We start from the raw sequence: 25,935 nt of genomic DNA, 5'->3' as shown, positions 1-25,935 counted from the left end.
GCTCCTGGGTCCGGGAAAAGCCGCTCTTTCGGGGCTGCTCCGGGGAAAGGCACCGCCTCGCTGGAAAAGAGGAGAGAGAGAGAAAAAAAATATGGAGAACAGGAAAATGAGAAAACAGACTCTGGTTTTCAGACGCTGCGGCGGACGATTCTGCGCACAAGAACGGAATTGATGTCCCCAAATTACTCGATCTGAAGCAATGACAAGGCAGCGCCTCTGGAATCGGGTTTATTGTCTTGTCTTTGACACGTGCCAGAAGAAATTAAATACACAGTGAGACAGCGCTGCTGCTGGGAAAGCAGCGCAGCACTGCAGCCCTTCCCGCATATTGCTTGTTCTCTTCCTCATCCATCCTTAAAACAGCAACAAAATTAAAATCTGGATAACATTCCCATATTCTTATTGCTCATTTAATTCTGAGCTGTTCCAATGAGTCTCATTGTGGTTTTTCTAAAAATGTTCTTCATGGAGTGTTCTTATCAGAGAGATACATCATCACCAGACTCATCGTTTTCAGACTCATCATCTCCAGGCTCATCGTCCTCAGACTCATCATCTCCGGGCTCTGGGTCCAAAATCACTGCCACCTCTGAAAACTTGACTCCTTTCAGTTCTTTCTCAGGGGCAGGCAGTGTGGGCTGAGGTGTTAAGAAGGAGAGAGCTGGCTTCTGGTTTGTGTCTGTTGGAAAGGAGTCCTGCAAAAAGGCATAGCGCTGGTGAGGCAGAGAGCTACAAATGGTTGAGTGTGGAGAAATGATAAACGGTGGAAATTGTAAAATTGTGAGCCCTTTACTGTTCACAGTCCATAAAGACAGAAGAGAGTCATCACTTCTGGATTAAAGTGTTGTTCCTTCTTCTAGGCATAGACAAACAGCCCCTCCTCCTCCTCCTAACATTTTTTAATAGAATCACAAAATGGTTTGGGGTGGAAGGGACCTTAAGAGATTGTCAAGCCCCAACCCCCTGCCATGGGCAGGGACGCCTTGCACTAGAGTAGGTCACTCCAAGCCCTGTCCTTGGACACTCCCAGGGATTACTTGACAATATATATTTGGTTTTAGTTCTATTGGATTAGTTTTTTTTGATAATTCCTTCAATTACTTGGTGAATAACAATAAAATACCTTTCACTCCATGCTTTGCAATTATAAATCTCATTACCTGTTGTGTTGTGAATCTCGCTGTGGGCTGGACCTCCACATTTCTACTTTCAGCAGCTTTTTCAGGTGCTCCACGTTCCTCACTTTCACCCTTGTAATCCAGCAGCACTGTCTCCAGGTAATTGCCTTTTTCAGGGGCCTGAATTTCATCTTTTTCAGCATCATCTCCTCTGGTGCCTTCCAGGTTGTCAAATGACATCACCTCTGTTCTCCTAAGAGAGGTCAGAGATTTCACAGCACCATAGACAAAAATTTCAGCCTCTCTACAACCAAGAGCAACATCTCAAAATTACACTGATCTCAAAATTAGTGGGATTGTACCCAGGGGATTAAGTAGCTTCTGGTATCCTGAAGGGTCTTTTCTGCATTAGGATTAACAATTTGCTAAAGAGTAAGTAGGAATCTGCCTTTGATACAAGATTAAAAGGTATTAACTTCCTTCAAGTGTAGAGATTTTTAATTTGTCATGTTCAGGGTCCTTAAAAATGGACCTATAGCCTAGTGGGAAATCCAAGGGAAATCCTATGGTAACAAAATAAACTAGAACCACGGTTTTTATATGCAGTTTTTTATAAATTTGTGATTGCAGCAGTCTACTTACCAATTATTCATATGTTCTGGTTTTTCTAAGCTTTTCAGGCTTCCATTTTTGTCATCTGCCCACGGGTTATCAATGCCCTCCATAACATCAACTTTCTTAACCAAATCCTGTTTCCCATACTTTCTGAAAATAATACATTAAAATAATAAGAATAAAAAATTCCTTTTGGAGATTGGCTTTACAGTTGTTTTAGAAACAGAAGATGAGTTACTTGTGTTATAAATTGAATACACAACATTTATTTTCAGTGTTGTTCTGGGGATTAGTTTGGAGTATTTCCTATTTTTCCATAATGGTAGCGGGGTAAATGTTTGCTTCCCTTCTGGAAATTGTTTTCCTCTCCCATGTGGCCATGCTGCCACTGAAGTTAAGCAGCAAAACCTCCCTTGATTTCATCATTTATGGGGTTGGAAAAGACCCATGTGCCCCTCCTCACAGTGAAAATTTCTGCTGCCCACATTTCTCTGGTTCAGAACTATTTGTTTCTGCTTTTGCTGTGTGACAAACACAAGAAGAAACAACTTCCAGTTGTGTGTGGTGCATCCAACATAACAAATCTCAGGCAGCGCTCCCCGCAAAAGCCGCTAATTTATCAAACAAACACCTTTGATTAAACCCATCAGCAGTGAAGATGGGTGACACTGTGAAGGCAAACCCTGGTACCTTTTCCTTTTGAGGTCCAGCAGGACGTAGGCCAGGAAGGCGATGAAGGTGGCGGCCAGCAGCACGCCCAGCACGATGGCGGCCGTGCGCTCCGGGGCTGCCGCGGCCGCCGGGGCCTCGGGCACGGCCGCGCTGACGGGGGCTGAGAACACCTGCTGCAGCCCCTGCTCAATGGCAGCCCTCTGCTCCCTCAGCTTCCTGGGGACACAGCGAAAGTGGCCATGTGTTTGAAAATACATTGGTTTGAAAATGCAGAATATCCCTCCCTGCTCTGCCAGGACCTTCCCCAGCGTTCGGGCTTGTCGTGTCTCCCCTTCAGGAGAAGCTCTGTTTTCCAGCAGCCAGCCCTGGGGCTTGTGACCTGAAATGCTGCAGAGCTTGGACACCTGAACTAGGATCTACATGACTGACAGGTTACCAAAGAAATGTAAAATACACCTGGAGTGTGGGGTTTTAAATAGTCTATATATATATAGTCTGTATATATGGTGTGTATATATATATATATATATATACACACATATATATAAAGTGTGTGTGTATATATATATATATATATATATATATATATATACACACACCCTTTATATATATGGTGTGTATATATATATATACACACCATATATATATATCAGATCAATATATATTTTAATTACATTAAACTATTATTTCATTATATTAAACTATTAAATTATATTTTAATGATATTCTTTCTCCGTCAGCTTTTTTTCTCTTAAATTTTCTCTCACTTTTAAATCTGATTTGCACAATGAAACAGCCTTACTCATGTTTTTGGCTAGCTCTGGAAATTAGATTATCAGTAAATAGTGGATCAGCTTTCTGAATTCTAAAATGTCCTGTCTGCATGAGCTCTGACCCCCACAGGTCAGAATGTGCCACACAGACCTTTTCACATCTTCTGCAGGTACTTCCTGGTGGGCCTCATCAAAAGCAATGATGTCTATGTGGGTTTCATCAGTGCTGCTCCTTGAATTTCTGTCAGACTCCTTGGGATAGATATTAAGCACGAATACATTCCATCCAAGTTTCTCTTCCAGGACCCTAGCATCATATGAAGAAAACATTTTTAATTAGCTGGGCAATGACAGATTCTTTTACTCTGGAAATTAAATGAAGTAGTATTTAGTACAACACTTGGCAGATATTAATTGATACTAATAAAATGACCTTGGCAGGTACTTTGATTGAAGCATGTAAAAATGCAGGATTATTATCAGCCAAGGAATTAAGCTATTTGTCCAAAATTGTTGAGTGAGTGAGCAGTAGAGGAAAAATATCTATAGATTACTATAAACAGTAATGGTGGGGAGGAGGGAAATTCAGTCTCATAATCCTCATTGTTTTCTCCTCTTTTTCCAGAGATTTCATGCTGGGTGGAACCAGTGGCCCAGTTAATTCTTCATTCTGGCAGCAGTCAGCACCAGCTGCTTCCAAGAAAGTTTTCCATTTCATTTTTACCAACAAGAACTGGTCTATAATAACACCAACATCACAAATTCATTTTGCCCACATTCAGAGTGATTTCCCTTCATAAGCACAGGACTCAACCTTTCCAATGTAAATACATGTTTATATGTAGCCAAACAAAAGATCTTCCATCTTTGTTAACATGCCCAAAAGGCCAATTGTGGTTTTAATTTAATGGTGGGTTTGGTTTGTGCCGTCTGCCCTATGTCTCCACGTTTTTATCCTGCTATCCATGAAAACCTTTATCCTAGGCTGTTAAAAATGACACAAACCTTGAGGTGAGAAGAGACCACATGAAATTGTCTAGTCCAGTGACCTCTTTGAGACGTGTCAGCTTCAGAGTAAAAACTTACAAGGCAAAAATTGGTGGATTCTTGTGAACTTGCTCAAATTATTCTGAGCTCTGTCAGATTGAAGGCCTGGCTTTTCATGAGCACTGGCTGCAGGCTATCAGACCCCTATCCCAAACTCTGAATTTATCATTAGATATTATACCAGAATAAGCTTCACAGTTTCAAAAATACCTTTGTACTTCAACACTTTTTCTTTCCACAGCACTGATCTTCTGATTTAGCACCAGCATCACAACATTGCTGCTGGAACTGGAATCAACAGTTACCTAATAAAGAATCACAGATAAAATTTTCTAAAGCTTTTGTACCTCTCATAGATTGATCAAAAAAAAACCCCACAAAGACCCCCAAAGTAATTGTCCTCCCAAAGTCAGTTTTCGTGCCAACATATTTTTATATGTCAATGAAAATGGCAACCTCTTAATTCCTGTATGTAAATATTCATGTATCTGACAGGCCTATTGACAGAGTTAAGAAGTAATTTTGTAGTTTTGCCATTACCAAAATTAGCCCTTCTTGTTTACAATTCTGACATGGAAGTAAATCAGGATTATACATAAAAATCTTCCTTACATTGACTGTTGTCTGGGCTGTGAGTCTTCTTGTGCCTTGGTCTGCAGCTTGGACTTGCAGATAAAACGTTCCAGCTTTTCCTGCTACAGAAACTGTGAAAATCTGCCCTGTGTTTTCATCGATGTCAAATTCATTGGTTTGGCCTCCCACTAAGGTGTACTGCAGACGTCCATTGTCTCCTGAGTCTGGATCTGTGGCCTGGGTTTAAAACAGGTGATTTGAGACACTCGGCCTGTGGCTTTTGGGCCGCACCTTGTTCTTCAAGCAGTAAACTCAGCTCTCAGGAGCAGCTTGAAGGCTCCTCTAACACAGTGGGGGAAACCCAGCTCTGTGCCAGGGTTTGTCCTTGTGGGGAGCACAGGAATACCGTACCTGGACTGTGGTGACAGGGTATTTGTAGGGCACAGCGCTGGGGACGCGGGCACGGTAGGAGGGGCTGGGGAAGGCGGGCTGCTCGTTCACGTCCTGCACGGAGATGGCCAGCATGGCCGCGTTGTCAGCAAACAGCCCTGGGGAAACACGAGTGAGAGCCTGCACCTCCTCAGGTCACATCAAACCTCACAGCTTAAAGGGAATCACAGCTCCTGTCTGCATTGCAAACACAAAACGTGTGTCCACTGCTCCCCTGGAATGTAATTTAAAGCGAGAAGTTACCTGAACGCTGCACTTCTGCAGCAGAGGAGACTCTTGGGTTTGCTTGAATTAAAACCACATACTGAGAAACTTCCTCATAGTCCAAATTAACTGCTGTTCTCAGCTCACCACTTTCAGGATCCAGTCTGAAGTGACCTGAAAGGACAAGCACACACTTCTGCTGCGACAGCTGCCATTAGCTGCCCTTGGGATGTGTCCATGGCTGCTCTGCTCTGAACAAGGTGGAATTCAACACTTCCACTGGCCAGGCAGCAAAGGCATCACCACAGCTACCAGGGTTCCTACCCCAAACCAAACAGCTCTTAAACGTCCCAAGGAGCAGTAAATGTGAACAAGGATTTCACATGATTTCACAAATAAGGAGAATTGCAGCTCCTTCTGCACAGCTCCATTTTTTAAAATACATTTCCGAGTTTTCTCTCAGTTTCTATGTAATTCCTTTGCTGTGGGCCAAATGGAACCTGGGCACAGCTGCAAGAGGGCAGATGCCTTAACATAAATGCAAGGAAATGATGGACTAAAAGTGATTGTCAGGGAGGAAGCTGCTTGTGAACCACACTTTCTATTTTAGCTCCCCCAGTCTCTAAATTACTCTTATCTCAAAATTTAAAAATAAAAGAAGCCATTTCTTAGCAAGTTACCACCCTTCCTAAAGCCAAAGATCAGCAAAGTCAATGCTGAAAAGCCCTGAAAAAAATTATCTGTTTTTTAAAAACTCCTGTTTTTAAAAAAGATTTATCCATGCTCTCCGTTCTCCTCATTTATGCACAGCAGCACCTGTCATGCAAAAGACAGGTTATGATGTTCTCCTGGGTATTTTAACTTAAAATGGGGCTGGTACTCACCTCTTTCATTGCCAGATACAATAGTGTAGTCAATTGGTTTGCCTGAAGTTTCAGCCACAGCAAAACCATAAATAAAATAATCCACTCCAGTGTTTTCCAAAACAGAAATGCTGATGCAGGAAATAAACGATGAACCATAATGTTAGATTTGCCAACAGTGGTTGCCCAGGCAGGCTTTGAAATTTAACTTTTTAAAAGAGAGTTCTCTGTGGAAAATCTTGCCCCCTCTCCCCAGTTGTTTGCCAGATCTGCCCAACTTTCAGAATACAGTGCAAACCCTGGTTTTCCAGTCAGATTTTGGGTCATCCTTGAGTAAAACCTAAGGAAAAATGTTTTATAGTGTTGAAGAGCAAAGAGACAAAGAGTCTGGCTTATAAAGCTGCAAAGTAGAGAAATAAAAGGCAATGCCTCAGCTCACATTCACAGAACCCCAAGCATAGCAGAATTTCTTGTGTTTTGCTTTAACAAACCCCCAAAACTGATGTCCTTTCTTCTGCATGAAGAAATATGAAAGTGACCTTCAAGTTTGCTCTGTTTTGCACCACCTGGGGAAGACATCCCAGTTATTTAAGTGAATGTGAAAGCCTCACCTGATCTCACTTTGGTTGAAGCGAGGAACAAAGGGACGGTTGTCAAACACGCTCAGAGTAACCACAGCAGTGCCATTTAAAGGGGGAGAGCCTTTGTCCTTTGCCATCACTGTCAAGTGCATCTCTCCAGACCTAGACAGGTTCCCAGTTGTAATTATCTTCCCCTCACTCAAATCCTCTATCAGGAAGAAGGGGCTCACGGCGGCGTCCGGGAGGATGTAATACTCAATGAGGCCATTGTGCCCCTGCCAGGAAAGAAACACAAAATCATGGAAATGGGAGTGTGTTTAGGATAAACACTGAAACAGAGATCCAAAAAACATCTCAATGTCTCTAGTGGAATTATTTTGAAAACACTGTTTTGTTTGTTTTTTTTTTTTTTAAGAATGAAAGCCATGGTAGGATGCGTAAAAATTAAAAAGAAACACAAAGCAGAAGAAAATACACAATACATTGGTCATTTACACAGTAAAAAGATGGCAAAAAGTCTCTAATGAAAATAAGCTACATGTGTAGAGGGGGACAGAGTAGTGAGGGTGGCACCGGGAGGACAAGTGCCACTCTGCACAGCTGAAGGAGGAGTTTCACTGAGGTCTCAATGCAGATCTCCCACAGTTCAGCAATTTTCAAAGGCAATTGCACTTTTTATACAGAATCATTGAAAAGGCTGATTAAAAAAGGGCTGTTAGATGATTTGCAGCAATGTACCACAGCTGCAGCTATTCCAACCAAAATTATGCATGAAGAAATAGGAAGGCACCTGCTACACCTATTTTGTTGTCACTTGGAGATGTTTCATCTTGTAAATTATATAATTACTAGTGATGTTGTCATGGTGATGTGGTTGACTACTGGATATCCCTGCCAGTGCCTGGATCCTATTTGATAGGTGTAGTACAGATATATCAAACAAAATTACATTTAATAACAGTGGGGACAGAGAGGATCAGCTAGGGTGCCACACTTAGAGGAGTTTGGTGAGCAGACAGTTCCTTGCTCAAAGGAGTTTGGTGAGCTCACATTTCCAGCTATATGATGTTTAGTTTTTACAGATTCTTCTACCTCAAAAGCTCAAATAACTTCAGAGACACTAAATGGCTTCAGTCCTTGTGTACTTCTGAAGCACTGGTGTGTGCAGCTCTGTATAGGAAAGGGTAAAATTAAAGGAAATAGAGCTGAGGAAACATGCCCAGAGCAGGGAGTACATCAGTGTCAAGGCAGAGCCAGCTAAACTCCTCATTTCCAGTTCTCAGCAGTGAAGCAGGATTCCCTTTCTGTCTGGAGGAGGAGCAGGATGTGCTGTGCTGAGGCTCAGGTCACAGAGGAATCTCTCACCTGGTCGCGGTCGGTGGCGCTCACGGTGAGGACAGGAGCCCCCACAGGATTCACCATGTTCATGGCAGCAGAGTAGGAGCTCTGGGCAAACACTGGGGCATTGTCATTCACATCCATCACTGCAACTCTGACATGGATGGCTGCCTAGGAAACAAAGGGGTGCCATGCATCTCAGAGTATTTAGAAACTCTTATTTAGCATTGTGTTTTCTTTACGTGCAACAAAAGTGATAAATCAGGCTTGGAAAAGGCTGCAGTAAAATATTGTCTGGGTTTAATTGGGTGAACTCAGCATCAGAGATCACTACAGGATTTTAGCAGGAGAGGCAGGAATTCAGTGTTGCAGTAGGATTCTCCTTGAAAGGTGTCTGAATGAATAAGAACAGGACATGTTTAGGAGACCAACATGTCCTCCATGCAGTTAAGGAAACCACACATGCTCTGATTCTGTTAAAGAAGTGCCTAATAACTTTTCAAATAAAAGAAATACAGCAGAACTAGAACAATCTGCTGAAAATACTTCCTCTCCCACAACAAGTTATCACATCACTTACAGTTCTAACAGCAGGAGACAACTCCAGCTCCCCAGAACAGGCCAGTCAGCAAACAATTCAGGGTCAATGCCTACCATGCATCATTTTGAATATTTCACATAATTAAAGTATACTACTACTCAGTGTGGTTAAAGGCTGTAGAAGTCTGACTCTAAACATGATGAGGTGACTCATTTATTCTACACAATAAATGGCTGGGATGGATCTCCCTCCCAGCAGTTCAAAATCCACTCTCAAGTGTTGCTGTTCATTACAGTAATGGTCTCTTACCTGATAGAAAGGGGCAGATTTATTGTTGACTGCAGTCACTGTGAGGTTGTATTTATTCATGGTTTCATAGTCTGGAGAGTTCTTTATCTTAATGATGCCCTGTATTGCATCTATTTCAAATATATTTTCTCCCTCGCCTGAGACAGATTTAAACAAGCATCATCAATTAATACATCTTAGCAGCACATAATTAAATGCACTCTTAAATTATATGTTTACTTGTGCCATGAACTCATCAAAACAATTTTTAAGTAGCGTATGGATAATGTAGAAGAAGAACAGAAATATTTTGAGTGGATGGGCATTGGAAACATGAGCCAAGGTTTGAAAATTTTATGAGCATGAATTAGTAACATTCCAAACCAGGAGAAAGTGAACATTCTTGGCTTTGGTGGAAAGAGGTTAAGAAATAACATGGGTAATACTAATTACATTCATAATTGTACAGACAAAGTGCCAGTGCAGTGGCAGAATTGCTTGTTACCTGTGAGCTCATACAGAATGAAGGCATTGTCTCCTATGTCTCTGTCTGATGCTGTGATTTTTCCAACAATGAATCCCACAGGCACATTTTCCTGGACATTGAACTCAGGCACTGGATCAAACACAGGTGGCCAGTCATTAATGTCAGTGATCTTTATCACAACTGTGCAGTAACCCCTCTTCTTCTCAGGGATCCCATCATCTTCAGCATACACCACAACCTGTAAGTTGCACAGTTTTGGTAGTGAGAGGTCACACAAAGAGGTTCTTGCATAAGGATTAAAAAAAACCTTGGGAAATCTTAATCTTTGAAATATTCTTACGTAAAGTCCCATTCTGAAGTCACCTCAAAATTATTATTGAAAACTTAAGGAGTATTTGGGTGAATAAAAAAGTCTTTCTGTGTAGAACCAACAAATTCACCAATATTTTTGCTTGAAGCAAAATAAGACAATAAAAAATATCCAACAGTGGCAACAACAAAAAGCAGATTAACTGAGAATCATATCTGCAAGATCTCAGCACAGGTTCAGGCATCAGACAGGGCTGAATACATGAGCTGCCATTGTGAAATTAGTTATTCATGTGCTGAAGTGTTTCCAGGGCAGGTGAACAATGAGCTGTGCTTGAATTTCATTCTAGTCAAAAGGCAGTGCCTTGTTTTAATAATGCCTCATGCCTTGAGATGCTCCCATTCTAAACTAATGCAGAAAATGCTCAAGCCTTGTCAAGCTAAACAAAAGCACAAGTGCTACCTGTTTTCCAAGAGAAAAATAAAGATTTAATATATCTAAAGCAAACCTGGTACTCTGTGGGTTCCTCTTCATAATCAAAGGGGGCAGTGGAATAAAGGATTCCAGTGGTTTCATTTATGCTGAATTTCAGTCCTTGTCCATTGAGAATGCCATATGTCAGGAAACCATTTCTGCCAGTGTCACTGTCCTGAGCTTTCAGCTGCACAATCTGAGTAGCAGGGGAATGCTGCAGGAAGAGGGATTGAGCATCTCAGAGACTGCTTTGCTGTAATTGCTTGAATTATGTAAAAGTAACAGGTACTGCATCCACTTACACTAGTATAGACATTTTTAAATCAAAATTATACAGCTTGATCCACACAGTAAGAGAGTCTCTTGCTTTCTCTAATTTACAGAAAATAACTGTTTTCCTCCCCCCATATCTCTACATATAGCTGCAATTTTCAGGAAGCAATATTATTTCAAACAGCCCAAATGTTAACCTCAATATCTGATGTGCTGTTATTTCTGTGCAACAGCCCCTTCTCCCGTGAAACTCAATGGGTGTTCTCAACTCCAAAATCACATTTCTTTCTGAACACTAGTTGGCTAATAATTATTAAAATAAACAATCTAATTTTCCTTTTAAACAATGTTCTTTGCACCAAGATTGACAGAAGGTATCAGTGTTTCTCTTGCAGGGCCATTTGAGACCTGATCTGAAGTTATTTGATCCAACAGGGTATCCAGCAATTCCCACTGTGTAAATATTTCACATGGAAATCAATTTTTTAAGGTTGGGGAGTGTGATTTTAGTTCTTCTCCATTAAACTCACTGGGAACATTAAAATTATGTGTAATAAATTGAATCTCTAATTCAGTGGTAGAAATGGACTAGACTTCAAATCAGTTGTGGCTGCTAAAGACAATATGTGTGCATCAGCTGGGGATCTCAAAGGCAAGGTATGTGCTCTATAAAATATCAACATGATCAATGTGCTTCTTTTTAAAAAAAAAAAAAAAAAGCAACCAGCAGATTAAAGTGTGAAAAGTTTTGCTTCAAAATTGAAGAGTGAAATGTTGAGCAAGATGCTTTTACATATTTAAATGCTGTGGCTTCTTCTGTAGAGAACCACAGTGTCTGAAAATCTGACTGAGATCTGGCTTGTTCTCTGCTGCTGATCACTTGTGCCAGCAAAATCACAACAGACTGTATGTGAGCAAGAGCAGAAATATTGTTAAATTAGAGACTGTGCCCTGGTACTGCCCTGTGTGAAGCTCCCTCACAAAAGGCAGAGTGGGAGCCTATGGGGTGCCCAGCACATCCAGTAGATTTCAAATTCACCTGAATATTCGCTATGTAAAACATTCAAAATGCAGTGGTAGTTCTTCCTTAATGGAGCCCCCTATTAGAAAAGATTCACTTTTTCTTCAATAAATCCACACCTCTAGATTATTCTTGGTGTGCATTGGGATTGAAATAAACCTCACAACACCATGGGGCAGGACAGAACAGCAAGTCTACCCAGCTCCTGAAGGTTTACTTGTATACTCAACAAAAGATTCTTTTTATTATTGTTATTTTGAAGACTTATTTTTGTGATTCAGTTTGATTACATTTTCTTACCTCTGGCAATCTCTCTTCTAGTAGAGAAGATGGGAAAACTGGGGGGAAATTGTTTTCATCAAGGACTTCCACCTTCACTTCCACTTCATTAAATATGGCAGCATTGGATGAGTCTGTTGCTCGTACCTTGAAATTTACTGGAAAATCTTCCAGTTTTAGATTCTTACTTGTTCTTACAACACCATTGAATGGATGGATAAGGAAATACCCTGTTCAAAAAAATCAACCAGAAATTATTCTGGTTATGATTCCATTAGTTGAAACTGAAGATATGAATCCTTCAGTGAAAATTGAATATTATTTATATGAATATCGTATATTACAGTATTCTTCAAAGAACAAAATGCAATTCAATGTTTTTACAAGGTTGATAAGAATGTCAGATATATCCAGGGCTGTAATTAACAAAAAGAAACAATTCAGAAGGTCAGATGGGAACCCAAAGGGAGAAAATTCAATATACCACTCTCCAGCCAGGTATTCACATTCCTCTGAAACAGTCAGAGATTATTTGCCCCTCTTTCAGTTAGAAACTTTTTATATTTCCTAACAAGTCCTGTTCTTAGTGAAGGTGAGGAATTTGCAACTACCTTCAAGAACACATACAAAACATTTCAGAAAACTGAAGTACAAATTGGCTGTTTGATGATAGATTAAAATCAGCTCTATATTTAGCAATAAACCACATGTGACAAAGCACTGATGCACTTGACTGCATACAAACTCACTCTAGGCGCTCACATTTGTTAGGAAAACATTGCTGAGTTATTTTTCTTTCCTAGAAGTTTTTGTGCTATTAGTTATTTTTCGTCCAGCCAGAGTAACTTTATGCCTGACCAGGTCCAGCCTGATCTTCCTGCAGCAGACACAGCACAGAGCTGGTGATGCCAGCCCTGCACCACGTGCCTTGTGCTGCTCTGACAGAAATTCAGTGCCATGCCCACACCTGATCCACCCCAAAATGGTGCCCTGGCTTCATTGCCACCCAGGGGTAGTGGCTGTGGAACTGAGGGAAGAGCAGAAAGCAGGAGAGAAGAAACCATCCCAACACTCAGTGTTAGTGGCTGTGGAACTGAGGGAAGAGCACAAACCCAGAGAGAAGAAACCATCCCAACACTCAGGGCTCCTCCTGTTCTCCACATCCAGGGCTCACCCTTCTCATCTCCAGAGGTGATGCTGTAGTCCACAGGGAGCTTGTACAAGGCTCTGACCTCCACAACAAACGTGTCTGGGGGGCTCTGCTCTGCCAGGGGGGCAGGGTGATAGGCTTCTTCCAGGAACAGTGGGAAGGACACATCCATGGGAGCAACCATGACTGACACCTGCAGAGAAAAGGACGTGGCCATGGGGGTGGTGTTTGCAGCTTTAGCAAAAACTTTCCTACTGAGGTGTAGGACAAGTCCAGGCTTCGGTCAGTGAGGAGAAAGAAGCCTGGGGTTGCTGCCTGCTGTGTTTGACACTGCCCTGAAGGCAGCAAATACTGGTGGGAAACAGCAAAAACCTCCTCAGTTTAGGTTCACCTGGGTGCTTTGCTAAATGCAGAGCTCCAGTTCCTCACATCAGCGCATTTCAAAGGACTTGAACTAAGCAGCTCTCAGAGAGATGCACTCATCTCCAGCCTTCCACTGGAGAGGGTGTAACCAGAGCAGGAGTTTGCACACACAGTATTTTAAAACTATTGTGTGACTGATTTATAGATTAAGAACAAAAGGTGAGAGGTGGTAAATAAAAAATGCCTACTGCTTCACAAAAATAGTTTATATCTGTTGCCAGACAGCTGCTGTCTAATCATCTGAAGAATGATGGCTTGTAAGTCTACATTTTAAGGTTGCTGAAGATAATTTTCTACATCTTTATTCATATAGATTTCTAGTTCTTTTTTTTTAAATTCTGCTGTGATATTTAGTGGCAAAAGTTCACCAGCAAGTTATAAGCACTGTGTAAAAATAATTTTTAAATCACATTTACATTTCTCACTCTACAATCTAGAAATTATTTTTCTTACATTAGGGGAAAATAAACAGGAACACTCTATTTGCCATCTCCTGTTAATTTATCGAATATTTCCATTACATCCTTTCTGGCTGTCCCACTCTTTGACCTTACACAGAAGTCTCTACAGCTCTAACCCTCCTCCCTCACAGCCTGGAGCTTCTGTCTGTCTTTTCTGAAATGGAATGATCACAACCATTTTGGGTAGTGTGCCAGCAATTGCTAGGGCAGCATAACTTGGTAACTGTTATATGTAGCCTGAAACAAAAATAAATCAGACATTTGTGTCATTCATGTCAGAAATAAATCTCTGACATTCTGATTCCTGGTTTGCATCGTTTTGCCTGACTAATACCCCTCTCCTGGTGTGGCTGTGCTCAGTTTAGAATAAAGCAATCTGGGGAAGTAAAGAGAAGGCCAGGCAGAAATGTTGGTACCTTCACAGAAGCTGAAAGAGGCGGCAGCCCCGAATCCGTGGCAGTGACGTTCAAGGAGTAGTACAGGGGAACAGTTTGTGTGGATAAATCTCTTGTTAGCCTGAGCTCTCCTGTGCTACTGGAAAGACTGAAGAGGCCTTCTGAGTTTCCACCTGAAAACAGAAAAAGGAGTGTTGGAGATGTTCCCTGGAACCAGAAGAGACAAGTGACTGCAGTGCATGCCCAGGAGTGAGGAGGCACAGGTTGAAATCCTATACCTGGAGCAAGGCACCCCCCTCTGGTCCAACCTCCTGGCTCAAAACGTGGCCAGGAGGGAATTCAGCACAGGCTGTACAAGGCTTTGATCCATCAGGTGAGAATCTCCAAGGACAGCCTCTCTGGGCAACCTCTTCCTTTAATTACTGATCTTCACAGAGGATTTTTTACACCTTCTATGCAGTCAGAACCCACCAGTTCAGTTTATGACCATTCTCTCTCATTCTGGTGTCATGCAGTTGCTTTAGCAGTGCCAAGTGTCCCAGTAATAAACAGCTCTAAGAGTTTTTCCTAACGTACCTGAGATATTGTAGAAAATGCCTTCATCATAACCCTTGCCTTCATCTCTTGCATTGATGTCCACTACCAGTGTGCCAGCTGTAGAATTGTCTAGGAGGATCCTGTGATACGAGGGCTGGTCAAACACGGGTCCTTCTTCATTGACATCTTCCACAGTAACTGAGAAAGAATCATCACATTTGGTGAGTTTTACCTAAATGGTTACCAGTTGTGTTTTTTTCAGCAAATATAAACCAACACAGCTCCTCTGAATGAGAATATATCCAGTCATACTGATCAAAAGTAGGGCTGGCCAAGAGCTAGGATACCAACTTCACAAAAATTTTTATGCCTTTTTTCCTCCAAAACAACATTATAATTTTTTTTTTAAGGGAAAAAAGCCAGCAATCAAGCACTGGCAATCATTTTAACAAGACTAAAAATCACTGTCAACACTGTTTATCACCCTAGAAACTGCCCTTCTGTATACAACCAGAAAAAAACCTGAATTATGTTTTTGGAAACATTTTCAATCAAAATGCCAATAGGTTCTCAGAAAACAGAAAAAAAATTGTGACTATATTGAAGGAAGTAATATCAGTTTGTGTGAAAAATCCTCATTTTTGACATGGCAAACTTTATTTAGAAAAATTTCATTTGGCTTGAGTGAAAAGATCACACTATCATTTTTGATAATTTACTCTAGCAGACTGCATTAATATTGGTTTATATCTCATAATTACACATGGTGAAATATTCCCTAGGGCTGTTAATGAAAGTTCATTTTCTGTGGTAAAGCAGAGCTACCTGTAATGTTTGCTGTGTCCTGGAGATGTGGCTCTCCAGGATTGAAAGCTTTCAGAATAAACTTGTACTGGGATTGACTTTCATAGTCCAGAGGCTGAAGGGTTGCAATATCTCCAGAAAGTTCTCCAACATGAAACGAAGCTGTCTCTCCAGTTATGGTGTAATGAATGATGGCATTGTACCCTATGTCTGCATCTGTGGCCACTGCACTCAAAATCTAAAAGAAAAGGAAAAAAAGTCAGCAAATAAAAGCAGAGCAAAGAGAGTGGCAAAGCATGCCCACAAGCCTGGTATTGACCCACAGAGTGTTTACTGACTGAATCACTCATTAGTTGATTAATTGCATTGCTGGAATTGTGGCAGAGCCTGTGGCAGAGCAGTTACAGACTGCCAGGTGTCCCCTCTCCCCTTGACTCCTGTAACCTTTAGGGCACCTCTGCCAGGCAGAAATGGAGCCAGGAATGGATGCACTGGGAGCTGCCCAGGGAAGCTGGGATGCCCCATCCCTGGAAGTGTTCAGGGCCAGGCTGGATGGGGCTCTGAGCAGCCTGGTCTTTGAGAAAGGTGGCCCTGCCCATGGCTGAGGGGCTGGAACAAGATGAACTTTAATGGCCCTTCCAACCCAAACCATCCCACAATTCTAAGACAGATAAGCTTAAGAACAAAGGGATGCTGGACAAATGCACAACACCTACAGCACCAAACATCTTTAAAACATGTTGCCCACAGATCCAGTGAAAACTCAGTCTGTGCAGTGTGGAATCACTGCTGAGGATGAGAGGGAAAGGGGGAGCAGCTCTCACTCTTTGTCAGAGTTTTGGGAGCAAACAGTGGGGCAGGTACTCCTGTGTCATACAAACCAAACATGCTGTGTGATTCCACAGGCCCCACAAACTAAAAAATGGTGTTCACCAATGCACAGCCATGAGAGGTTACTGCCCCTTCCAGTTGCCCAGACAGAAAACAAGTGCACTGTTTATTCTCAGTGCCTCTCACCACATGTGGAGGCTCATTCTCCCTCACAGTCACAGAGTAGGAATTTTGGGGGAGCACTGGTGGGTTGTCATTCACATCTTCCACAGTGATGCTCAGAACCAAGCTTGCAGATTGTGGTGGCTTCCCAGAATCAGTGGCCTGTGAAGGAACAACTTGTCATTAAAAACAGCATTACTTTGACACAAATTTACTCTGCCAGTTCAATTTTGCTCCAAAAATTGTGATTTTTGTGCCTCTGCAGTCTTTCTGCTGGACCAGTTATCCCTCAGTGACACTTCTCTACCCTGTGCTTGGTTAGTTGCCACATCTTCCTGCAGCTGCATCCTCAGCCCATCACATGCTCTGCCTCTCATTAACAATTAATCAAAAGCTCCAGCTGGATGCAGATCAAACATGGCATGTGATCAGATGTGGCACTAATCAACACAGGACTGTGATGTACACATAGCTGGGCTCTGGTAGTTGAGAGAATGAGGAAATCCCTGGCATTTTGAGGGTTTAAAGTGCCAAAATAGCAAGTTGTGACAAGCATCCAGTATGTGGCAAATTCACACTCAGTTTTACACTGCTCCAACATCTGCCATAGAAAATTCTCATCTCTAGGTACATATGCACAGTTCTCAGTCTTACAAAGTGTCCACTGTTATTAACTTGAATTTTTTTCTGAAGACATTTATCAATTTTTAATGTCTCCTCTATATCTTCAATAAGCTCTTTGACCTGTAAAAATGTCCTTTAATATATTTGTAGTTGATGAAACAAACAAATATATTTGTTAGTGCTGCAACACTTCTTTATATGCACAGTAATTGATCTGATTAGCAGCAGTAAAAATCCATGAAAGCAGCTAGAACAAATAGATAACCTCATGGATGTTCAGTGAAAGTTTTAAGTTTATGCTTTTTCTTTTTTTTTTTTTTTACTTGAAAAATCTAATTTCAGGTATTTTTTAAAAGATATAAGGACATATATTTTGGAAAATGAACAAAATAAGGGAAAGGGACAAATAACATGGATAGGCAAGGCAACTGTATGGTAAAAAATGAACCCAAGAATATTTGCTGCTGTTGTGTGACTGTGACCTTTAAGATTTAGGGTTCATAAGCAATTTATTCACTAATACCAATTTACAGAGCAGAAAACAGAGCTCTGCATACAAAACATAAGAACAGTCAAAATTCATGCATGAATTCAAATGGAATTCTCTAAGATTGAGTGGTTTTCTTGTGATGGTTCAGTATTTCCTCTTTTCTAATGCTGTGAACTTGTGTGAACTTGCATCAAATTTGTCAACTTACAATTATTTTCAATTCATAACTGTCCACCACTTCTCTGTCTAAGGGTTTTTTGGTGATCAGCTTGCCAGTAGAACTATTAATATGGAATGTTCCAGCAAAATCATCTTGCAGAGAGTAGCTGATAAGTGCATTATCTCCTACATCCAGATCAGTAGCAGAAAATGTGCCCAAGTCTAGACCAGCTGCATTCTCAGGAGCTGATAAATGAGTTTGGATCCATGCTGAGAAAACTGGAGGGTTGTCATTGATGTCTTCAACTCTCACAGTTACCTATATTGAAACAAAAGAGACAAAAGGAGGAAAAGACACAAATTTGAGCTGTAGAAGCTGTAATCAAAGGAGAATTTTGATTTATTTTAGTCCTATAGCAAAAGACTACAACCAAGGAACAAAGCCCAAAGGGAACAGAAAACAACTTCAGCATTTCTCAGCATTTGAGCATTTTCATAACCTCTGAATTTTTAATCTTTTAAAATTCTCAGCTGCAAGATAACAAAATATGTAAGATAACACTCTCTAAGTGGAAGAGATGCACAGAACTAATAACCTGGGGCTCTTTGGCTCATCTGCCTCTTGCATGTGACAGAACCATGCACAGAAGCAGTTTTGGTGTTAATCAGTTCCTCTGGTTATGAGCTGTTCATAAGGAGCTCTCAGGGAGTGACACAATCTGTGAAGCTGACAATATCTCCAGATGGTAAAATCTCCTCAGGACATAAAAAAAAGGGAAATTAAATAGAAGGCTCTCAAAGCTTCACATTTGCATGACAGAAGATACTTATCTGGATTTTGCTTGACTGTTAATATTTTTAAAAGACATTTCATATTGCTTGATAGAAAATATTTTGAACTGCATATTCCATACCAAAGCAACAGCTGTGTTGGGTGGCACCAGGGAATCCACAGCTTGCACCAGGATGCTGTACAGGTCTCCTTGCTCCCTGTCCAGCCTCACCAGGGCCACGATGTCCCCTTGGTCCCCGATGGAGAACTTGTCCCAGTGGGATTTCAGGGAGTACTGGACCTGCACAGCAATGCTGCCACTCAGAGCCTTCACTGAGCCCACTGCACTCCCTGGAGCTTTGTCCTCCTCAATGCTGAACTCGTAGCTGGAGCTCTCAAAAGTCAGCCCAAAGCTGGAGTCTACCAGCAAGTAGAGAGTAACAGAGGCTGAGGAGAGAAAACAAATTAAAATACTGGACTCACTGCTCAGATCATCATGATCTGTGCTCTGGTTCCTTAAGCTCTTGAGGAATCAGCAGAAACTGAAAGAAATTATCACACAGGAAAGGGAAATGATAAGAAAAAAGAAAGCAATAGTAATAAGGAGTAATATGTAACACAAAACATGATGCTTTTGCACCTAATTGATTTTCCAGAATAATCTCACTTCCCTGATTACAGAAGTGTTGCTTCAGCCTGACAGGAGAGCAAGGATCACCAGTCTGAAGCTAATGGGATGTGCAGGAATTTCACACTCCTTAAAAACCTGACCCTTAATTGCTGTGTAACAAGAGAGGAAGGAAGTGCATAAAGCCACAAGTGCAATTTCTGTTGTGACCACTTGTCCTATTTTAAGAAAATCAGTTTTTTCTCCTAGTCATGATAAATCAAAGTTAACCTCCAAAAAACACATGAAAAACTTACAAAAATTACTACATGATTAAATATTTTTTGAGAAACAGAAACTCAGTAGAGTGTGATTTGCCAACTTCCAATTGTTTAAATATTTCTAATTTTAGGAAGATAAAGGAAAACAGAAAAAGAAACACGTCAACAATAGTATTTGAATACGTCTTTTTAGAGTGACTACTGCTGTGAAGTCTGGGGTTTGTACCATAAATACAAATTTTAAAGTAATTTTAAAGAATTATTTCTAACCAGGGTTACTAAAACCAAGTTTTCTGTTACTATGATCAGCATGGAGGAGATCAGAAGGTAAAAAGCAAATATTCATCACTGTTCAAATGTAACTTTTTTTTTTGCTAGATTCAGTTTGATTGATGGCAGTTGGATTAATTTAAAATTTAAATGTTTGAAAGGGTTATGTTTATGTGGGAAAAGACAAAAGGGTAAAAAAGATGGTAAAAAAGATGGTATACCACTTGAGGTCAGCTGAGGATCTCCGTGGTCAGTGGCAACAACTGTCAGTGTCACAACTGTGTCAGCTGTGATGTGCTCCAGGTTATTGCTGAGAGAGATTTCTCCAGTGCCATTATTTATATGGAAATCATCAGAATGGTTCAGGAGGCTGAGCAAGGAGCAATCAGGAGAGCATTCATATTAATGACCTTGGAAGTGCCATCTACTCAGTGCTACCTCTGCAAGGAGCACTCAACAGACAATATTTGCCTCTTTATAAAGAACAGCTATTAATTTCTGTCTTTAGCCTAAAATATATTGGCCCTTTATTTCCAAGTAAGTCTTCCATGATGAAAATGTGCAACATTCATGCCTTCAGTTCCCATTACACCCCAAGGCTTTGAAGCTCCCACCAGGAGAAGGCAGATCCTGCACACTCAGCTGCATTGTCAGCAGTGGGAGAAGCCCAAGGGACATTCATCTGAAGACCTGCTAATTCCTGGCCTTCTATGACCTCTCACAGAAAACTGCATTGCTCACAAGTGGTGTGGTTTAGGTAGAATGCTATCCCATAGTTTAAAATAACCTCTTCCAAGGCAGTAGTTCTAAACATCCACAAGTTCACTGCTCGTTCATTTGTCCTTCTCAATCTATGCTTTTCATGTCAAGGTATCCTGGTATTTTCCATTATTTAGGGCTCACAGAAATATCTTTCTATGCATAGCACATTAAGGAAGTTATTTTCTTATCTCCTCCTCCCAGCAAACAAAAGATATGCAAAAAGAATAAGAGATTCATTTACTTCCTACCCAGACCCCAGATACTCCAATGTGTTGTTCAGAACTTCAGAAACTGAACCAAATGTTGGAATTTCAGAAACTGAACCAAATCTTGGCTGTGGGTTTTTATTGCCAGTTTTTCATTTGGTTGTGCCCTCTTATGACATAATCATGATGTGATAAGCTCTAAAACACCCAATAATGACTGTCCTTCTTCCTAAGTATAGAAACCATAACTGATTATAGCACTTGTAAAATATTTATGAAGAGATCTTATCCTTCTCGAGACCAATACAAGTCCCTTTCTGTGCCTGTCACAGAGGTGTATCATTAACCTGACACAAGTGTACCTGTATGAAATGCGAGCGTTGTTCCCAAGGTCGGGGTCAGTGGCAGACACTGCCAGCACAGCCTGTCCCTCCTTTGCTGCTGCCACAGGGATGCTGGCTGAGTACTGTGCCCTTGTGAACTCAGGGGGGTTGTCATTCACATCCAAAACCCTGATGCTGATGTGAGTGAAGTTCTGGGGTGTGGCAGGAGACAAGCATGATTCAGAGAGTGCACAGGCACTTAGGTGTACAAATAAAAGGCAGCAATGATAAATCACAACCTGCTACTCCCTACCTGCCTCTGAGGCACTCCGTTATCAGATGCCAGCAGGAGCAGCTCATACTTGTCTTTACTTTCTCGGTCCACAGAGCCAGTAACCAAAATGGTTCCATCCTAGAGAAGGCAGGGGTTCAATGCACACATCATTTGGAGAACTCTTGTACACTGAATTCTCAGAAGGGATGAGGGATTGAAATAATCTATTCTCCTTTGGGCTACTTCACATTCCAAGAATGTCTTGTTTTTTTGAATATCAACATAGATTTCCAACCTACAGGGCACTTGCTGGCTGTGATGTGCACTAGAATGGTACTGCCTGCTCTTTTTTACCTGATGTATCTTACTGTGCCAAGTCACTTCATGAACAGCAGGATCTAAATCTTGCTTTCAGCATACCCAAAGCCTTACCTGCTGGATGCTGTATGGGTTATCCCCATCCTCAGCTGACAGGTAATAAGTAATTCGTGCATTTTCTCCCTCATCCAAATCAGTAGCAGTCACATGTCCAACTCTAGTGGCATTATTCAAGGTGTATTCCCCTTCCAGAGCCTCAAAACTGTATGGCAGGTTCTGAAACTCAGGGTTGTTATCATTGACATCCAGAACAGTGATGTGGAACAAGGCACTTGAATTAAGCCCATTTGTAACATTATCAACTGCCCATACCTGTCAAAGTAAGAAAAAAAAGTCATTTTAGTTGACTGTGTTATCATTTTTAACCACTTACAAAGATATAAAAAGGGGTTATAAAGATATAAAAAGATATTCAAGGGAACAAAGTAGACATGAGCCAAAGTTGCAGTCTTTCCCCAAATTTACTTGTAAAGTGAATGCAGGTGTAGTCTCCCTGTCCAGTTCTGTGTCATTCCTTAATGAGAGTGTTCCAGGGAAATCCACAGTAAATGAAGTGCTGCTGAGAACAAAGTATCCCTGAGAAAAGCCAGCCTAAAAAGAAAACATTGTTCATGTAATTTAAAATTATTAAGATTTAAGATCAACAAATAATCTTATTACTAGTAATACCTGACCTTTTTATAAGACTTCTCATTACAGAAGTACAAGTGATTTGCCAGGTTTAATAAACGAAATCTTGCACCCTGAGCTACTGGAATAGACTTTGGCTATGTGGAAGCACTTATGGGCTTCATTGTTTGGGTCCTACACATTCTCTCTCCCTAAAGCTCTCCAGGACTTATCCCTGGGATGGAAAGGGCAGCAAAACAGTTCAGTGGAGTATGAACCGAGCATTTATGCTGCTCTAAAACTGACATGAGCAAGAATAATATTAATATTGCAAATCAAAAATCTCTTCCACCAAAGCACCTCCCCAGTGCCACAGCTACATGCAAAATGCCTTTATAATACAAGGGGAGAAGGAAACCACTTGTTATAAAGCAGAGGGAAATTTTGTAATTTCCTATTGTAGAAGAAACAACTCTATCAGCGTTACAAATTGCCTCTTGCTCTGACTAAGCTGAGACTGAAGGTAAGTTCATCAAGTTTAGTTTATCAAGCAACATTCAATCAGAAGCTGTAATTGGTGTAATAATATATAATAATAAATTCTCTGTCTGGTATAATAATATATAATTTATTCTCTGTCTGGTGTGACACATGTATCTCATATGCACATTAACAGAGGCAAACACCACCTCCTGTCCTGGGTCACATATGCAGTGGGAGAGAACCTCTCCCCATCTTCTCTGATACAGCCACTAATCTATTTTGTACAAAGTCCTAACTTCCTTGAGTTGGGAAGGTTTACTGCTGGCTCCAGAGAAAGCAAAGTTGTCATGAAGCAAAACATAGTGCCAACCATTTAAGAAATCTTCTTATGCCCATCTATTGCTATGCTTTTTTGCAGGTTAACAGAGAAAGACATGTCATTTTGATTTATCAGGATGAGATTAATGTGGCACCTACCTCATCCTTGTCAGCAACACTGAATGTGTAGACCGGACTCCCCTTCAGGTGGTTTTCAAACACAGATACATCGTAAGCTGCCTGACTGAATTCTGGTGGGTTATCATTGACATCTTGTACAAGAACAACTACGAGTGTTTCATTGCTCTGAGTTGGCTGACCTCCATCTGATGCCTGCACTTTCACTTCAAATTGCTTTGTGGTTTCATAGTCCAGCAGGTGGCTCAGGCTGAGCTGGCCCGTGCTGGAGTCGACAAGGAACACCGGGGAGAGGGTCTGAGGTCGCTGCTCGGTGATTCGGTACGTCACGAGGGCGTTGGCCCCAGCATCCCTGTCTGTAGCACACAGTGTCCACAGGACACTGCCCAGCTCCTGGTTTTCAGGGACCTTCACTTCATACCTGTCTGATGAGAAGAGCGGGGCATTGTCGTTCTCGTCATCGATGACGACGGTCAGCTTCAGCGCTGTAGATCGCGCGGGTTGGCCTTGGTCACTGGCAATCACAGTTAAATTGTACAAGTCTTGTTCTTCTCTGTCCAGCACCTTTTGCAGGAAAATGAATCCTGAACTGTCAATATCCATTTTTCCTTCTCCACCCTTCAGGGTATAAACCACTAATCCATTGAAGCCCTCATCCACATCCGTGGCCAACACGCGTGTGACGTTGGTCCCCACTGTCCTGTTCTCCATGATGGCAATGGTGCTGTTGGTTGCATCAAACACAGGGCTGTTATCATTGACATCTGTAACTCTGATAAACACTGTGGCATAGTCAGCAGTGCTTCCATCTGACAGGGAAATATTGAGAGTGTAACTTTTCTGGGATTCATAGTCCAGTCTGGTTGTGGTTGAGATGACTCCCGTGTCATTGATGGTAAACGAAGCAGATTCCGTCAGCACCCGAAACTCAACTATGTGGGAATTTAAAGCATCATACCGAACCTGTGTCAGATACAGCATATCATCAGTAAATGAATTAAAACACACAAACCACTGTCTGAAAAAGAATAGCTGTTTTAACTACATCCAGGCTCATTTTATGGTTGATATTGTGGATTGATATCAACTTACGGTTGACACTGTATCCTCATTTTTATTCTTTTAATGAATTTTCATTCAAGTACTTGTAAACTTCCCAGATTCTTTAAAAGTAAAGATCAAGCCTCAATATACATTAAAATGTAGAGAGGACTGCCTTTTATTAAAATGTGAATATGTATAACAGAATAAAAATAACAGACTGCACTTTAACATTTGGTTCTGCCTTTCTTTACAGGAAAAAAGGGGGAAAATTAACTCAAGATGTCTATAAATCAAAACCCTAAAACACATTACCTTCTCACTGCTTTGCTATGAAACCTTCCATGTATGTTCAGACCTTCATCCAAGGAGGAGTTATCATGGTGCATTCTGGTGCTCTGCTTGCCTTAGCATTTTTTTGGATCAAAATGAAGAGCAAGTTCTAGAGCCTTCTTTGAAAATGCCTTTATGACATTCCTCTGATGGGAATTCTCATATCATGGCACAGGGTTTTAGGTTTATCACCAAGAGATGAGGGAATATTGCCTGTCCCAAACTTTGAACCACTAAACCCTTTGAAGGTTTAGTCAGCAGAGGGCTATGCATACAAGTTAACTTTCTCAAGCAATTAAGGGGTGCATTTTATTTGATTTGGAGAGTTGCTGTGGGGTTTTTTTTAATGCTAAGTGGTAGCAGATGCTGTTGAAATATTTGCAAAAGTTTACCTGGAAACAAACCCACCTTTGTGGGTGATAAGTTTCATCTGAGGGATGTACTGCATGTGAAGCTTCTAATGTAGAACACACATATCTAATTCTCCATAACTCAGGGAGATTTGGATATTCAGAGCACATCTGTTACAAAATGAAGATTTTCTTAGAGCTGCCCTGTCCTATACAGAGATAGAATAGAGTTCTTCTTACTTGTGCTACTTCAACGGGAGGAGCCAGCTCTTCTGCCACAGACACATTGTATGTTTTCTGAGTAAACTGTGGTCTGGAATCTCCAAATGCATTGATTTCTACTGGCACTGATGAACTTCTTGGAGTGATCCCACCTGCAAGGAAAAGGAAACAATTTCTCAGTAGATGCACAAAATACCTACTGATCCCTGCAAAAATACACTTTTCTATAGGTACATTTTTTTAATATTTAATCCTTGGTGCTGCTGTTATGGTACTGCCCCAGAGCTCCTCACCAAGACCACAAAGGATGGACTGAACAATCCCTTTTGTACCCATATTCCCCACAAGACCCATTTTATCCACGTGACCCTACATTTGAAGACACAGAGCTCATATTGACCAACTAATGTTAAAATCACAAGGCTGAAAACCACTTTGTATTCTCATTATATCAGGAGTGGGATGCCATTCCTAAGTTAGATTTATTTCTGCCCTTATTCGGGTCATGGATGTTCACTGAGTTCTCTGTTATTCTTTTAAAACAAAGAAACTCCCAATAACTATGGATAATGAAATGCTAAAAATGGACTTGGCATCTCCAGTTTACCCACAAGGATGTGCAAAT

The 25,935-nt window shown here is 41.1% G+C and overlaps 1 protein-coding gene across 1 annotated transcript in view; it reads right to left on the bottom strand.

Annotated features, from left to right (window-relative positions):
• Positions 1-213: 213 nt before the first annotated feature.
• The window catches only part of LOC134416606 (protocadherin Fat 4-like), a 28,264-nt gene continuing 2,542 nt past the window's right edge, over positions 214-25,935 (bottom strand). The window contains exons 5-34 of the mRNA XM_063153367.1: positions 25,329-25,462; positions 23,386-24,327; positions 22,282-22,407; positions 21,871-22,128; positions 21,478-21,576; positions 21,204-21,376; positions 20,095-20,243; positions 18,858-19,162; positions 17,993-18,262; positions 16,695-16,832; positions 15,699-15,915; positions 14,913-15,071; positions 14,358-14,509; positions 13,082-13,250; positions 11,929-12,137; positions 10,369-10,548; positions 9,569-9,788; positions 9,085-9,221; positions 8,262-8,405; positions 6,927-7,171; positions 6,337-6,446; positions 5,492-5,626; positions 5,210-5,346; positions 4,838-5,035; positions 4,436-4,530; positions 3,330-3,485; positions 2,424-2,621; positions 1,761-1,883; positions 1,161-1,371; positions 214-695 (exon numbers count right to left, since the gene is read on the bottom strand). Coding sequence (XP_063009437.1) covers positions 480-695; positions 1,161-1,371; positions 1,761-1,883; positions 2,424-2,621; positions 3,330-3,485; positions 4,436-4,530; positions 4,838-5,035; positions 5,210-5,346; positions 5,492-5,626; positions 6,337-6,446; positions 6,927-7,171; positions 8,262-8,405; positions 9,085-9,221; positions 9,569-9,788; positions 10,369-10,548; positions 11,929-12,137; positions 13,082-13,250; positions 14,358-14,509; positions 14,913-15,071; positions 15,699-15,915; positions 16,695-16,832; positions 17,993-18,262; positions 18,858-19,162; positions 20,095-20,243; positions 21,204-21,376; positions 21,478-21,576; positions 21,871-22,128; positions 22,282-22,407; positions 23,386-24,327; positions 25,329-25,462 — 6,005 coding nt within the window. The 3' untranslated portion in view covers positions 214-479. The remainder of the gene's footprint in view (positions 696-1,160; positions 1,372-1,760; positions 1,884-2,423; positions 2,622-3,329; positions 3,486-4,435; positions 4,531-4,837; positions 5,036-5,209; positions 5,347-5,491; positions 5,627-6,336; positions 6,447-6,926; positions 7,172-8,261; positions 8,406-9,084; positions 9,222-9,568; positions 9,789-10,368; positions 10,549-11,928; positions 12,138-13,081; positions 13,251-14,357; positions 14,510-14,912; positions 15,072-15,698; positions 15,916-16,694; positions 16,833-17,992; positions 18,263-18,857; positions 19,163-20,094; positions 20,244-21,203; positions 21,377-21,477; positions 21,577-21,870; positions 22,129-22,281; positions 22,408-23,385; positions 24,328-25,328; positions 25,463-25,935) is intronic.

Source organism: Melospiza melodia, chromosome 3, assembly GCF_035770615.1.
Source record: "Melospiza melodia melodia isolate bMelMel2 chromosome 3, bMelMel2.pri, whole genome shotgun sequence".
Lineage (NCBI taxonomy): Eukaryota > Metazoa > Chordata > Aves > Passeriformes > Passerellidae > Melospiza > Melospiza melodia.
Note: the sequence above shows the minus strand (reverse complement) of the source record. Positions and strands in the feature narration are given on the sequence as shown.